We start from the raw sequence: 17,102 nt of genomic DNA, 5'->3' as shown, positions 1-17,102 counted from the left end.
CTGAAGTGAGTAAATTCAACATAGACTTGAAAGGAATCCAGTCTTTAAAACATTATTGGAGGTAATATTCTAGTTTCACTTCCATCCAAATGATCTAAAGTTATATTTGGTGTGTTGTAACCAGACTTAAATATATCAAACAAAGAACCAATGTTCTTTGGTCTGCTCAGACCGACTGCATCTCCCAAAAGTCACCTGCTGACATCTAAAAACAAGTCAGAAAAAAGTACATTATTTTTAAAAGAAAGCTTTACTCTTCATACAAACCTATGTCACATATCATGAAGCATTATTAACAAGGTAATATGACTTTGCTGAAATCAAAAAATATTGCTTCATGAAAGTATCCAACAGAGTTAGTATCAACTCTTCTTTCTCTCCTGGACGGAATGTATGTGTGTTTTGTATCAACTCATCTTTAAACTGCTAGCTTAGCCAGCATGTTATATGAATAACATCTTTGTCAGGTAAATCCAACACAGGTACTAAAATCAGAGCTGGGGTCTTCTCTTCCAAATATTTTTCGAGGTATTCTTGCAGTCCTAAAATAGAAACAAAACAAGTAATTAATCCCCCTTGTCTTATTGTGTCCTAACTCTTAAGAATGATTTTAAAATACTTTTCTTAAAATTATTGTGGAGTAGCAATTAAATGAAATGCAAGTCTTAAATTTTCACCTTATATAGAAGGAAGATCTCCCACCTCCTTTTTGACTAATTTGAGATTAACTTTAGATGTTGCCTAAGGCCAGACTTCAGCAAAACAGTTAAATATGTATTTCTCAACCTTGAGTGAGTGAGTGAGTGAGTGGTCTGTTGATTACAGAGAACTGAACTAGAGCAGATAGTAAAAAAACCAAAAAGAGAGTTTAAATTCAAGTCTTTGTAATTTTTGATATTTGGAAGATCAGCACGTAGTTGTCCATAAATGAAAGTCTTCTCTCAAGTCCCGTTGTGGGGCATCAGTTGAAAGAGAAGTTAAAAGGGGGTATTTTTAAAAACATTATGAACTTGATTTCAGTTTGTAATCAATGCATGCATGCCATCTTGAAGACATAATGGAGGAAGTCCAGGAATGGCAACATATATGACTGAGTATCTGGAATTACAGTAAGATTCAAACTGCTAAAAATACAGAATCTGGCTACAAGAAGCTCTAAAGAGACTTGTATGTGTGGTAGAAGTTTGCAAATTTAAAAGCCCATTATGGGAACAGAATTAATAATTGAGAAGATCTAATTAGAATACAAAAGAAAAGTAAAGAATGGGAAATTTAAACTTGGCATCAAGACATGCTTGGTCGCACTCAGCCTCAGCGAACATGCCTCAGAAATCAAGCCACACAGAACTGTAAAGAAAACTACCAAAAACCCACTGAATGACCCACAAAAGACAGTTTTCTAATGATAAGGTATAGCCTGCAAAGGTTCTTGTTTCAATAACTTATTTCTGTCAGCAGCTCCTGGGATTATGGCAATTCTTTATAACACTAAGCAATCTTGGCTAGAAAGGGTGTAAAGAGGGCAGAACTTGCAGACTGTCAGAGCTTTTTTTTTTTTTTTTTTTTTTTGGCGTCACTGCCTGTGAAACTGCGAATAGGCAGTTCAGTCAAAGTGTTACCTCATCCAGGATAAAACAGGAATTTTGCAATTGTATTCACTGAAGCCAAAACTCCTCTCTTTTTATCTGGCAGCAGTAGCATAAATTAATGTAATAATGTCAATGCTACCTACAAAATATTGCAAAGACAGTACAAGTCTTCTGAAATTCTGCTGGCTTCCTTTTGTATTAGCATCATTGGCATTGAAGTGAAGACAGACAAGGGTGAGCCAAAGATCAACAGTCACCTCAAAGGTCAAAGGACTTCTTCATGTGGTGTGTAAAAAGGAACTCATTCTCTGTATTACACATATTCAGCAGTGACCTGGTAATTAACTATCAACTAGCATTTTTCTTTAAAATTTTGACTTCAGAAAACTTTATAGCTATGATGACTCAGAAGGCATTAAGTGGAGGGAGTAAAGACAAGCCACCTCAAAATCACTGGTTTGCCCCTATTAAAATTACATTTATTTTTTTTATTAATTGAAATGGTGAAAATACAATTTTAGACTTCAACATTTTATGCACAGGCTTAAAAGCTGCGAATCAGCACTAAAAGCTACCAAAACAAATCCAGGTATTCCTTTTAAAGGGAGAATTTTAAAGTGGGGCTATCTGGAAACAGAACTTCATTCTTTGTTGGGTTTGAGGCAGCCAAAATAGCCATAAATATTAACATTTGAATGTGCCCTAGTGAACTTGCTTGCCAACCAGGAAGAGCCACCTTTCCTAAAGACCAGTGCCTTTTCTATTCCCAGGAGGAATGCATAAATGAAATGTGGATTAAAATCTGGGACATATGCCTCTAAATATTTTACTGTATTTACAAATCAATTAGTTTGATATGAAAGCAGTGCAACTTAGCTCTGCGCATTTATACACTTAAAAATCATGGATAGAAGTCTGCTCATGCAAACTTTCCCTAAAAAGCAGAGATTGGATCTTCTAAAACAGTGAAATTTTACTCTATGGTCTCACAGAAGACAATGCACAGTTAGTAAATCTGTGGCAACCTATGCAATTATAGCAAACTAAAAAAAAAAAAAAAAGAAAAGAAAAAAAAAACAAGACAGCTATGTATTTTACCTGCTATTATAAATTACTCTAACTCTTCCAATATTAATTGTATATTTTTAATAATGGGAAATCAATAAAGACACTATTTACATTTTTTTACTCATTCAAAATATGATTCTGAATTCTGAATATGTAACTCTTTGTTTGAATACAAAGATTTCCAAAAATGTCCTTCATTTTTATCATGTATGGGAATGCTCGCTCAGTTGTCTGCCATACTTATGGAAGTATTTTAAAATCGAAAACAAGTAAAGGAAAAACAGTTACAGTGAGTGTGTTTACTGGAGGTTTAATAGAGGCTACAGATGACTGATGCCAGTCTTAGAGTTATTTAAACTGCCCTGATACAGAATGTTTAAGTACAAGCAAAATCAGCTGATTATCAAGCAGCAAAGAAGTGGTGTGCATTGTGGATGTGTTCTTTTCCTGTGACACTCCACACTAATTATGCTAGCCACGTTGCAGCACACTTGCAGTTTTATGGAGACCAGCCAGGGATTCCTGAGGTAACAGAAGTCAGCAGGGAAACATGAAGGAAATACCTCAAAGAAATTAACAGGTGTTCCTCTAGGAAGCTGACAGCCGACAGCCCAGCTGAGATGCCTTTACGCCAATGCAAGCAGCATGTAAACAGGAAGCGCTGGACACCAATGCTTCCTGAAACCTATGTCCTTGTTGCCATTAAAACACAGCTCAAGGTGGGTCCATGGGAATCTCCTGAGGTTTAACACAGCCAAGTGCTGGTGCTGCACCTGGCTTGGGGCAATCCCCTGTACAGCACAGGCTGGGGATGAACAGATGGAGAGCAGCCCTGCCCAGAGGGACCTGGGGGTGCTGCTGGACATGACCCTGCCATGGGCACTCCCAGCCCAGAGAGCCAAACGTGTCCTGGGCTGCATCCAGAGCAGCGTGGGCAGCAGGGAAGGGAGGGGATTCTGCCCCTCTGCTCTGCTCTGCTGAGACCCCATCTGCAGGGCTGCATCCAGCTCTGGGTGCCAGCACAGGAAGGACATCACCTGCTGGAGTGACTGCAGAGGAGGGCCTTGAAGATGACTGGAGGGATGGAGAACTTCTTCTGTGAGAAAAGGCTGAAAAAATTTGGTTTGTTCACCCTGGAAAGGAGAAGGCTTAAGTGTGACCTTATTGTGGCCTTCCAGTACCTAAAGGGACCCTACCAGAAAGATGGAGAGGGACTGTGGTGATAGGACAAGGGGGAATGTCTTAAAACTGAGAAAGAGTAGGTTTAGATTAGATATTAGGAGAAAATTCTTCACTGTGTGTGGCGAGGCACTGGAACAAGTTGCCCTGAGAAATTGTGGATGCCCCAGTCCTGGAAGTGGTCTTGGCCAGGTTGGATGGAGCTCAGCGCAATCTGGTCTAGTGAAACACATCCCTGCCAAAGGCAGGGGGTTTGGAACTGGAAGATCTTTAATGTCCCTTCCAGCCAATACCATCCTATGATTTTATGATTGTAAGTACATGAAATTTGCTCAAAGCAAGTGAACTTCATCCTGCAAGATGGATCCCCCTGCTCCCAAATGATCCACAGAAATTTAGGGAGCAGGTTCCACATGAAGTGTCTTGGTGTCTTTCTGCACTGGTATGCCTTTTTTTTTTTTTTTTTTTTTTTTTTTTTTTTAACTGGGTACAGCTGAGGAATAGGGACAAAACAAAAACTTTAAAATGAACAAAATTTATTCAGCATCTTCTGGCATTACCATCTATTTCTGCCATTGCTTTGTGAAGACAGGATACTGAAATGAATAATTTGATGATCTCTCATGCTAACTTAGCAGCCCTTCCATGTAACACAGCACAAACTAAGAGTGTAAGCAATTGTTTTTAAAGATGATTTTCATACTAGTGCTCTGAGAACTGCTAAAGGGTCATTCCAAAAGACTAGGATGTGATTTTTCCATCTTTGCTGTCACTGGCCTCAGCAGGATTTAGGCATTATCAGGTGAGGCCGCAGAATCCACGTATATTTTCAAAATCAGGTCCCTGTTATTGTTGCCATACCCTTGCTTCACTGTATATCTGCAGGGGAGTAGTAATCTAATAGCTCATATGAAAAAGGAAAATGGTAGCAAAAAGGAAAATGGTAGCAAGAAGGAAGATCACACTTAGCCCAGTAAAAAAATCACTTTTATATTACTACTATATTTCCTTCACTTTTTAACCAAAAATACTGTTACGATGCTTAGAGCAGGTTTTGAAATCCCTGAGCTAATAAAGCTCCATTGCTTCTGCTGCAGAGATCTGACATGCAGCGTGTACTTTGAAAAGATGCATCAGAGGGGATCAGGTTCCTAACAGTTGACTAAGAGTTCCAGTCCCCAAAGATCTGCCCCTGGTGTGCAGAACACTTAACCCTTCGACCAGTACCAACATGACTATTCACAAATTATTGATGTCCCTAAATCCCTGGCAGATTGCAGACAGTTCTTGTCTCCCTTGAAGCCAAAGCATATGGTCACTAATGAGATGGATTAAAAATACATATACACATTCAGGGCTTTGCCACATAAATGTAAAGCCACAGAAATGTTAGAAGGTGATTGAACTGGACTGAACACTGTTAAATACATGATTAGCTTGTTATGGATCATTTCCATTGATCTATCTACAGTTTCACAGCATAGTTTAATTAAAGCTGTCTGGGACAAACCTCTGCCTTAAATGATCAGGCAGTGCAATGAAAAGGTGAAACAGGAGGAACTGGAGATGCCCCTCCCTTTCTTAAACATCCAGTTGACTGTCTCTGTGGTGTACAACCACAACAAGAACATAAACTCTTCTTTAAAATATTGTCTGTTTTTACAGTCCAGGGTTTTCCACATATTTTTCTTAACATAAAATTTTCCACATATTTTTCTTAACATAAAATGTAGTAGAATATAAGATTTGAGAAAAAAACCCAACAAAACTGCATAGTTTTCTTGCATCATTGCAATTAATGTTTTCTATAAAAAATAAATCAAACCCAGTAAACAAGAATATACTTTTGGAATATAAAAGGGATTAGCAAAATATTGTGCTGATTTTTTTTGCTGCAGCTGTAAAGATTTTAAATCACAATATGGATATTTTTCACGATCCAATACTTGGCTTTTCATGTGGTGCCTCATGCTTTTTGTTACTATTCTTGATGACATTATTTCATGTTGGTCATTGTACTTTTAAGGGACTGGTTTTTTTCAAAACTGATGTAAGCTCCTTCTTAGAATATGATGATGCACTTCAGTCACTCTGGCCTAGGATATTTATCTGACTACAAGTTAAGCAGTTGCTTTGAATTGCAGGGGAAGTCTGTTATAGCCATGATAAATGAAACAAATGACCAGTAGGAGTTTGGATAAGGCTGTGAAACCACTTTAAGCCTGTAATTTCCTATGGCAGTTCTTGGAACTGTGACTATAAAACAACTTGCATTCTTTGCTACATAAATTTGATAACCTAATCTGGGTAGTTGAGACTTTTTAAACTGTGTCTACATTTCTCTCCCTTCTTTCAATGACAACTGATGAATGAGCTTTTCTGTTGAATGGTAAATACACAATAACATTTGGTAACAAAAAATGTAACTAGTATAATTTCGACTTCAAAAAACCCCTCCAGATTTACCATTTCAGGCCTATTTGTAAGTATACATACCACAAAATTAAAAAAAGAAAAGAAATTATAGAGGGAGTGGTAGTTATGTTTGGAACACAAGTCATGTGCTTGGTCAGTTGCCAAAGCAGCCAGATCTGCACATCTGTATTTGCAAACAATTCTTTCATACAACCTTATCTCCAAGAATTCCTCACACGGACCCATCTATACTGACCGACTTCTTTCTTCTCACACTAAAACTAGTTTTAGTTGTAACATTGAAAATACCTTTTTCAAGTACCCACCTAAGAGATGAAAATACAGACCGTACTGAAAGCACTAGGGCCAATGTTAGCCATCCTCTTTCAGCTTGTTCCTAATATCGGAGAAGCATTTTAGATGATTGCAACCTCTTTTGTGAAGGATATGGTCATTAGGATCCATACTGATAGGACTCTGTCACTTTGGACATAGAAAGAGGGCAACACTTCACCCAGCAGAGCATTCACCAAGAGAAATCATTGAATCATTAAATAGTTTGAGTCAGAAGGGACCTTCAAGGCTCATCTAGTCCACCCCCCTCCCCTGCAATAAGCAAAGCCATCTTCAACCAGACTTGGTGGTTCAGAGCTTCAATCAACCTGACCTGAAAAGTTTCCAGGGATGAGACATCAATCACCTCTCTGGGCAACCTGTTCCAGTGTCTCACTGCCCTCATTGTAAAAAATGTCTTCCTCGTATCTAATCTGAATCTACCCTCTTTTAGTTTAAAACCATTACCCCTTGGATAAGGGCTACACTATCACTACAAGCCCTATTAAAAAGTCTCTCCCATCTTTCTAATGAGCTCCTTGTACATATTGAAAGGCCAATAAACAATCTCCCAAGATCTCCAAGCTAAATAACCCCAACTATGTCAGTCTTTCCTCACTGGAGAAACATGTTCCACTACTCTGACCAGTTTTATGGCCCTCCTATGGAGCTGCTTCAACAGGTCCATGTCTTTTTTGTGCCAAGAGAAAGATCTGCTATAAAAAGAATACTAGTGCTCTGTTATTTTTTACTGCTAGTCCTATTTGTGCAGTGGACTTCTTGTCCCTTTGGGATCTATCCCAAACCTAAAAGCTCTAGCAATGTTTTCAAGCAGGCTACAGTGAAAACATAATGAAAGCTGCTCTAGGCTTGATGGGTACCCATAGGAGTTGTAGCAACTCTTCTTACAGCTGAGCAGATGAAAAGAAATTAAGAAAATGAGCTGTTTCCCTGCATACCATACTGATAACTCCTGCTCTCAAATTTAGTGAGGAGAGGTTGTGAGCACAAAAGGTAGCGGTCATGGACCTTACTGTTCATATGAGATCCAAGAAAAATGAGTGATTGGCTTATCTTAATCCACACTAGTAAGTCAGTCAGGATGCCTGAACTCTGCACAACCAGCAGCAAGAGGAGAAGGACCACTGGTATAAAATGATCAGCTCTGAAGGAATTCAGATGCTGCCTCTTCCTCTCCCAGCCTCACAATCCTCTCTGCTGTTCCTCTGTTTCATCAGAGAGAGCATTAACATTTACAGGACCCTCACTTTTCTAGAGCTGAGTCATTTGGCTGAGTAACTGTACGAGTCTTTTTAGACTGTAGCTTATGCATTTTTTTAGCATCTGAAAGAAAATTAGCAGACAAAACAGTTATTTTTAGTATTGGTTTGATTGTGGGCCTGTCAGCCTTAGTGATGCATCTCTTTTATCAAGCTGCCACAATGTCTTGTTTTGTTTTCAGAGCAAAGTTTGATTAAAGACCAATTTCAGAAAAGTTACTCACTGTGGGCGTTAATTAGTGCTTCCTGGCCTCTGCGGGATTTATCTTATGATCTCTTTCACTTACTAAACCCTGTAATTCAATTTACATGAAGATGGGACTGAACCAATCCCTTTCTATTCTTCTGAAGGCTTCTGTTTAACTGAGTCCTGAAAGAACCTCTCTCCTATCATTCCCTAATAAGGAATTCTAGTTTCTAGCCTTTTAAAATCAAAATTAAAGCAATACTCCACATCTATAAAGACTTTTCAACTGATGAAATGAAAAAGAGCTTCAGAAGGGGCAGATAAACTTCAGGAAGCCTTTGCTTCCAAATAGTGTTTTCAGTGGTGCTCAAGTATACTGTGCATCTTAGAAAAAACTGGTAAACATCTTTTTCTCTTCCTGTGCATCTTTCTGGGAGTGGAGCACTGGCGTTCTGTACGAGAAGGTTGCTGGTGCTGCCCTCCTTCTCTCTCATTAGAAGACAAGAAAAGCCTCTTGCCTCTGAAAGCAAAAGGCCAGCTACTAAGTCAAATATATTAAAAAGGTGGTTGATGAAGAAAGACTTAATAATAGTGGATGTAAAAAGTAGCAGATGGAAGTGAAATTTATAACATGATATAGGTAAAATTAGGAACTACTGAATAAAATGGATGAAAAGAAAATGACATTGGGGTACTATACAAACATAAGCAGACCAAAAAAATAAAACCCAGAAATAGTTAAAAACCCCAAAGCCCTGACTCAGGTACATCAAGTATTTGAAACTAGGTTGAATAAAACATGAAACCAGTACTAAAGAGACCAAACCTGTGAAAGAGAATATGACCTTTTTTTTTTTTTTTTTTTAATAGTAAACAGCCTGCACAGCAAAACTGAGGCTGGGTGAGACAACATATTCAGGCAGAGTTCCTGGACACTACGATCTTAAAACACCCTCTTCCAAGTATATATTCTCTCATGAACTTCCTCTCAAATTTTGAAACCTAAACTTCATCCTAGGTGTAGTATGGACCTAGGATGGTAGGGACACTTCCTAAAGTTGTACAGTGTGACAGATACTCCAGAAATGCTGAGAAGAAAAGGAAATAAGGCAATGATAATCATAAAATTATGAGTATTTACAACAATTACAATTTCAGACCCAAATGTCATCCCTAAAACAGCTATAAGACATCCAACTTTAGTTATACCTTCCAAAGTGCACAGTACCAGTCCAATTAGGTATGTTATCATGCACATCAATGGTAAGTTACAGAAATAAATATGACTCTTTTAAAGATAAACAAATGTTGCTGAGCTCCTATCTGTGCATTAGTTAGGGCTGTTTCTCAGTAGAAAGAATTAAGATTTGGCTTCCATAATAATTCTTGCAAACTGCTGGCTACAACTTAGAAAATAGCAGAACATGAAAACTCATCACTGTGTGTTTTCCAATGTTCTGTTTTCAGTCATGTCCTATACAGACTGAGAATTGGCCTATAGAAGGTTATAAATGTGCACTTTTGTTTAAAATGTCATTAGCCTTCTGCACTAAATAAAGGAACACGTAAGCATGCCCTTCCAATACGGTGAGGTCTAAATATAATTTCAAAGAGAACGGAGGACTAAACTTTCCAAGTACAATGATTCAGAGAAGAACTTGTGCTTTTTCTAAAACCATGACAGAGTGCAAAGATCATGAGTCTGTTTTCCCTGTGTGCTATCCTTCAACCCTGTAACGATCCAATCTCTTTATGGGGTGGATGGTTATTGAATTTGTATGCCAGCTGTGTCCAGAATCTCTGGGGAGGATGGGTTGTAATGACACCAAGCAGGCATGAGTTATGAATGGAGACAGATTATTACAAACACAGGAAGCAGTAAGGGCCCATTTTTCAGAAGGCATTAAAGAATGCGCTTCAGAGTATGTGTATGTTCTTGTTCACTCATATAGTCTCACCTGAATGTGCCTATGTGGGCAGACAGAACCACAGGATTCACTGGAGGCTCACACATGTTTTTGTTGTACTCTAAATCAGATAAACATATACTTTTTTCTTTTTTTTTTTTTTCCCCCCGGATTAGTTGAAAACTTGGTGTGAAAATGATCAACTGCAACAGCACCTGTGCATTAATTATGGAACTTGGTTTTTCACCCTTAGGTCAAATTACAGCTACTGACTCTTGGCCCATAGTCCAGGAGCATGAAATGGGCAGATTTGCAAGCTGTAGGACAGTTGGTTGCTGTGCCCTTCAGGTAGGGCTGGGGACACTGGTGGGGCAGCGTGTGTGGGAAGCCCGGCTGTGCCTGCTGGTAACGCAAGAACTTTTATCTCTAGGGCCTGTCAATCTGGCACCTTTCACAAGTGTTAAATTCACTTAAGTATATTTTTTAAGAAGCTGTCATGAGACATACTGAAGCAAATATGTCCTTCAGTGGTTACACATGGACTAAGTTGTAACAATGTTTGTTAAGTGCTTTGACATCCCCAAGTGATATGTTTGGTACAGCTTCCACGTTTGTTCGTTTATTGAAGTCTGCTATATAGTCTTCAAAGCCAGTGGGTTAAAGAAATATCTGACTGGACACAGTGCATCCAAAAGGCCACTAAGAGATGTTTATATAATTAGAGGGCACCACATACATCTGCTGGTAGGAGAATTTAGTCTACAAATAATAGAAAAGCTTTCTAAAAGATGTGGTAGGCATCTTTCAATTGGGTACAGAGAAGATCATGTGGTACTTGCTTTATGCCAAGTTAGGCTGTGATCATTTCAAAGAATACTGATGGAATAATTGTTTTCAGTCTCTAGGCCAGATTCTCAATAACTATAAATGGTAGCTATGCTAATTTACACCTGCTGAGGAGATTGCATGGTAGACTATGTATTTATATATTTATATATTTATATAAAAATATATTGTACTATATGCAAACTAGTGAGGTTGTTTCTAATGTTTACCATTGTAAAGAACTCTGAAACTTTAAATCAATCTCCTGCACTAATGTAAACAGTGTATTCTAACAGAAACAGATAAAAGTGCACTGAACATGTTAAATACATTATTAGGTCAATGAAGATCATTCATATTGATCCAGGTCTGGCTTCACAGCAGTTTAATCAAAGCTGCCTGAAAGATGTAAGAGTGGTCGTGGCATTCACTGCCTTTTGTGCTGAGTGACTCAACAAATTACTAAAATTTCATTACTGCTCCAATTGGCAACTTACACAAAATTAGCCAGAGCAGGCTTAAAAAACAGGGTACACCGGTGTTTAGAGGTGGAACAAAACCCATCTTCTGTTTTAATGGGGAAATTATGCTGCCAGAGGTTGCTGATGATCCACCCAGAAATTTGTGGGCTCTTGATAGCCACACTACTTACTTCCCCTTGATCTGGCAGATTTACATTAATTGGATTTTTATCCTGTATGGCAGTGACCCAAGATATCAGTGCTCTTTTACTCCCTACAGTCAAGGAACAAAAAGAGAGAGATGAAAGTCTTTTGTTCCTTCTCATGGCCTCCAAGGATGACAAATAAATCTCAGGGCTAGTGCTTCCTGTGTAATATGAGCTCATAGTTGCGGAATTGGGAATAGGAGGCTTGGGAGAGTCATTCAGCTGTGTCAGCCATGAGCAAAATGGAAGAAAAAGGGTCTGTTAACTTGGCCACATAGCAATCTGAGCTGCAAGTCATTTTTGCTTTAACTCGAAGTTATTAATAGCATAATTTACAAAAGCCTTCAGCAAGACTTACGTGTCATTTTATCAGGCACTAAATAAACACTAAATAGCAGACAAAGTCTACCACCAAGAGTTTACCACTGACACAAAAAACCTGAGAGCTGAAAAAGGAACATAGGACAGGCAACAAACTGAGCCATAGAAAATAGTGGAAGAATTACATGATTTGTTGCGGTAATTTGTAGAAAAGCCAACAACTGACCCCCAAATGCTGACTCAGCATACACCCCTTCTCTTGAGAGCAGACCAGAGAGAGGACCCTCACAAACAACAGTACAGTGGCAAAAAACTGAATCATCCTTTTGCTTGGGCTGCTCTTGGATCTCTGGAAATTAAGATCATAGTCCCAGAAAAGCAGTATGTTCCACCTGCTCTGTTGTTGAACAACTTCACTGCTTGGAGGCCTCTGCTCTTCTTCCACCATCAGTAGGTGGGGGTGTTTACAGGTAATTTGAAAGTTACCTGTGGACTTTATGATAAAAGAGTCTATTATATCTGTCTATACATTTAACTGTATTATGATATCTTACTAAACATTGCTATATCTTTTATACCATGATGTATCACAAAAGTCTACAATGAAGTTAAAATATTACACAAATATATATATATATATATATATATATATATATATATATATATATATATATATAAAAAGAAGATTGTTTCTTCACCAAAATACATGGTCTCAAACATTTGGTTTAAAAAAAACCCCAAAAAACAAAACCAAAACATTTGTAGAATGCCTTTTGGGATTATACATTTTGTGTGACCGGTGAAGTACACAGCACAACCCAGCACATGGAAAAGCTGCCCAGATCTGCTCTGTTGCTAAGGGGTTTCAGGTTCACCCAGGTGGATTAGTCCCTAGACCCATCAGGTGGGCCAGGACCTACAGGTGACCAGTTAGTCAGCAGCACTGACAGCTCCTCTGCTGGGTCACTGGTTCTTTTGACAGCAATTTCTGCTTCTGGAGCCTTAAGCTACATTTCTGTTAAGAGCTACGTTAGCTCAAAGAGACACTAGGTTAATGAAATTGAAAATGCTCAGAAGGAAAATGTATGTGGTGCTTTAATGAGTTTTAAGAAACATGAAGTGCAAGTGATGGAAGGGTGACCTTTACCTGTTCTACCAACAGAGGCCCAACCTCTCAGGCACTGTGAGAACATAATTTATCCTTGTGCTTCGTTCTGTTTAACGATGTGATCTTTAAACAGCATGAGATCTGTTTTTAACAATTTTTCAGTATAGGTAGAGAGAAATAATTTTTTAAGAAGAGATGTCAGTTTTAGAGTAAAGCTAAGAGGCCCACGCAGCCCTCTCTTTCTTCAACACTGATACTAAACATATTGGGTCTTAATTTCTCTGGGAATGTCATACCTGGAACACCATCACTAGAGTGGCCTTACCAGCATTTACTACTCTTACATTAGCTGAATGAGTTAGCTTTTCTTTTTAAAATGCTTCTCTTGCAAGGTGGTTTTTCAATTACACCACTGCTAGGAAGATTCATTAGAACTAGTACACCTCCTTTTCTCTTTTGCAGAGAGGCCATTTTGGCAGAAAGGAAGGCAAAAAAATATGCTCTGCCTAACGGAATTTTTGCCAAATCATTTTGCGGGGCAAAGAAAACACATTGGCAACCTGCTGCAAGAACACCTGGGGTCATTAAAAGTCCCAAAAGATCTGGTAAGATCAAAAGGTGAAACAGGAAAATGCTAAAGGAGGAGGACGATTGCTATTATTATGAATCATCATCATTTAATCAGTTTCATTTTTGGCTAGCCAGGAATAAAGAAGTAGAAGAAAGGAGAATGAAATGGTTCTTATAATTTATAGTCTGAATTTAATTCTAAATATAATTATTTCCCTTTGTAGTTCCTAATTTTGGTAAATCTAGCACTTTTAAATGCTACTAATATAAATGCAGCCAAAGTTATCAGTACATCTCTTTAGTAAAGCATAGCACTAAAGAAAAAATACTATTCTACTTGCTTAAAATAAAAAGTTGGTAATCCATTTCCTTCAGAATTCTAGCTTTCCCTCAGGGGAAATCTGGAAGTTTTAAATATGATCCTTTGCTGATCCTTTGCTTTGCCACAATCCTCTCTTTCTGACCTATCAAATATTTTTTGTTTGTTGCCATGTTCTTGATTATTGGCTTTTAAACTATTAATCTAAAAATTTTAGATTCATTTTTGTTAAATCACTTGCCACAATTCTTTACAAAAATCTACATGCAGTTTCATTCTTAAGGCCAACCAAGGATTTACAATATGCTAAAGTAGGCAAAAATTCTGTAGTAATCAGCACAATGTATTTTATACTCCATCATAATAATTTTTTCTGTCTCCACATCGATATAACTTTTTCTGCTTTTTACAATGGTTTACAACTTAAATAATTTAATACAACAGTTGTTATATTTTTATTGCAAGCTTATAAAACTTGCACGGTAAGTCTCTTGCATGCTATATATTAAATAAAGAAATGACAGAGAAGAAGGGGAACTGATGATTACTAAAACTGTAATTCAGGTTCTGAATGTGTCATAAAGCGCTTCTGGCTCACTTGCATTCTGCACATCTTGTCAAAGTTCCTCAGACGAACCTCATGTTCAGTTCTTGCTGTTACTCCAGTGTTCATATAGGTAAAACAATGATTTCACATTTCAGTTAATGCATTGATGAAGGGGATGGTCAAGGGGAAAGGACCCAGCATAAAGATCCAAGGAGAAGGAATGCCATTGCCAGCTCTGTCATTGAGTTGCTGGAAGACCCTGGGCAATTTATTTGGCTTCATGAACATATATAGAGGTATAGAGCTATGCTTTTTTTTAATTTTGCAAAAGCTTCAGTGGTGTATAGACACGCTCCTTAATGGTAAGGCAGGACCTTTCTGTCTCATTTTTGTGTTTCTAAGCAACTGAAATACTTGATCCTTTGTAAAATAAAACTCCAGATTTCATACTTCTATTTTGCAGAATAAAAAAGTACTTCCCTGTCTTTGTGAAATGCTTTAAGATCACTTGATGAATAATTGTTACTGCTTTAGTATATCTCAGAGCTTATGTAAAAGATGCTGCTTCAATAAGACTCTTTAAAATTATGTTTTGCATTAGAGACCCACTTTAAATATTTTTACAGACACAGTTCTGTCCATCTCTGCAAAGTAGGTCACTGTATATCCTGTATATCCACAAGAACATATAAGGCTGCTACTTCTAAAACCCCTTTGCTAATAGCTTACAGAAAAATAATAAACAGTGATCTCAACTTATGTCAGAAGTAAATTTTACATACTTGGAAATGCTATATGCATTTCTATTTCATTTTCCATCTTTCTGTTTCTGTAATTATTCATATTTTTTGAAACTCAGGATAAAAATTTAAACAATCTGTTGTACAGATTCTAGGGCAAGGCTTTATAAAAACATCTAGAAGATATTTCTGATGGCTTGGCCCAAAAATACATAATTATTTCCTGTAAACCACTTACCTCCGTAGTCTTAATGTTGCTAATGAAAAGACTCTTTGTCTAGATGGTTAAGGTTTCTTAGTAGAAAGGCTTGTGACCTTTAAGTGATACAACATAGACAGCTGAGAACGGACCCTACAAACATTTCTTTTTGTAGAAAAATAAGGTAAGAGTGCAGATATATGAAGATTAATTTTTGAATTGTGTTGCTGTGATTTCAGCCCTTGCCTACATGAATCACTCATTTTGTAGGGTGAGGAAACACAGATGCCAGCATACTCTCTGAGATTTTTGGGTTTTGCTTGATATTTGAATACTGCAATGTGAAAATGAACAATGGGAATAAAATCAGCATTGAACTCCTAGATTAAGCAGCAAGATTATTTTTCCCCCTCAAAATATAAAGCAAAAAATAAAACTTGGGAGACAGGTATGCTTGTGAACTTGAGAAAGTTCAAGGAGAGTACCTAGAGAATTTCAACTCAATTTCATTTGATTGTTACCTTTTCCCTTCTCTTTAAATATCTTAGCTATGATGTTTACCTTTGTATGTTTGCAATTATAAAGGAAATTAGATTAAGTAATCTGTGTTACGGGATGGATTTTAAGAACTAGATTAAGCTCTCCAACCCCAGAGATGGATGCATGCTTAATCGGTTGAATAGTATTTGAGAACTGATGAAAAATGTGTTGCATGTAGTGTTCTAATTTCTGTTTATTGCCTATCAATCCAGAAATCTACTCACCAGAATACTGTTTCCAATAGAATGAGACAAACTGTGACTCCTTTGCAAAGTATTCAATAAGGGTGGGCATACTAGGAATAAATCATTTGGAAGGCAGGAAAAACTTCTAAGTAATAAACAAGAAAGCATCCTTGTAATCTGAATCATTAACTTCTTAGTGCCAGCCTAAACAGACAAATCAAGATCACAAAATGTCTGAAGAATGAGGTAACTTTCATATGGAAATGTCTAGAAGTCATCCATTACTATTGCTGCTTTTCCATATAGCAGACACTGAAATCAATATGCTGCATTGGTTCAGTGAATTTGTCTCTTAACAAGTTAATAAAACAGTGATCCCCACATAGTCTTTCCATTGAACTTTCGTAGAAAAAATGAGAATATTAAATGTGCTAAGATAGAGAAGATCTGCTCCATTTGCTCTGCAATGATAATCTTTTACAAAAGAGGATTTTTATTATTAATTCTTTGCCTTCTGGGGATATTATAATTTCCAAGAATGTAAAAATGCCTTAAGCACTGCAATTTGCTGAGCTAGACTGAATTTCAGGATGTTTCAAATGAGCGGATAAACAACTGCATAATAAGCAATTATTAGATCAAGACTGTATAGCACAGATATAGCAGTGAACCAGCCAATGGAAAAGCAAGTAGCAGATACTGTTTTTAAAACTAAGAGTTAGTGATGCTTTGACATGCATCACAACATTTCTGTTAAGAATTAAATACCCTACTGATTATTTTTTCTTTAGAAATGCAGATTATATTTTCAATCAAATCCTTGGGGTCTTAATCATTGGACACATCCCTCTGCATATGAATAATAAGGAGTTTACAGGCTGAACATAACTCATGTGCTAAGAGCGATTAGACTATTTTTTTTTTTTTTCAATTAAATTGTTACAAATCAATTGTATAGCCTGTTAAAACCGAGTATATTCTCAAGCCTTGAATTCTGCCTTAATGAAATATTTTATCTTACTAAATAAAGAGTCAGATACACTATAGAAAAGTCAAGTGTAAAATTAATGTAATTTATATGGCTACCACATTTTTAGGTCCTGGGTATTCTTTCCTTAAGACA

General features: G+C 37.3%; 1 protein-coding gene across 1 annotated transcript in view; it reads right to left on the bottom strand.

Moving 5' to 3' along the window:
* Positions 1 to 238: 238 nt before the first annotated feature.
* The window catches only part of DPH6 (diphthamine biosynthesis 6), a 196,975-nt gene continuing 180,111 nt past the window's right edge, over positions 239 to 17,102 (bottom strand). Inside the window, exon 15 of the mRNA XM_058421188.1 lies at positions 239 to 542. Within this exon, the coding sequence (XP_058277171.1) occupies positions 427 to 542 (116 nt within the window). The 3' untranslated portion in view covers positions 239 to 426. The remainder of the gene's footprint in view (positions 543 to 17,102) is intronic.

Source organism: Hirundo rustica, chromosome 6 (genome assembly GCF_015227805.2).
Source record: "Hirundo rustica isolate bHirRus1 chromosome 6, bHirRus1.pri.v3, whole genome shotgun sequence".
NCBI classification, from domain to species: Eukaryota; Metazoa; Chordata; class Aves; order Passeriformes; family Hirundinidae; genus Hirundo; species Hirundo rustica.
The sequence above is the reverse complement of the archived record's forward strand: the minus strand, read 5'-3'. Positions and strand labels throughout refer to the sequence as shown.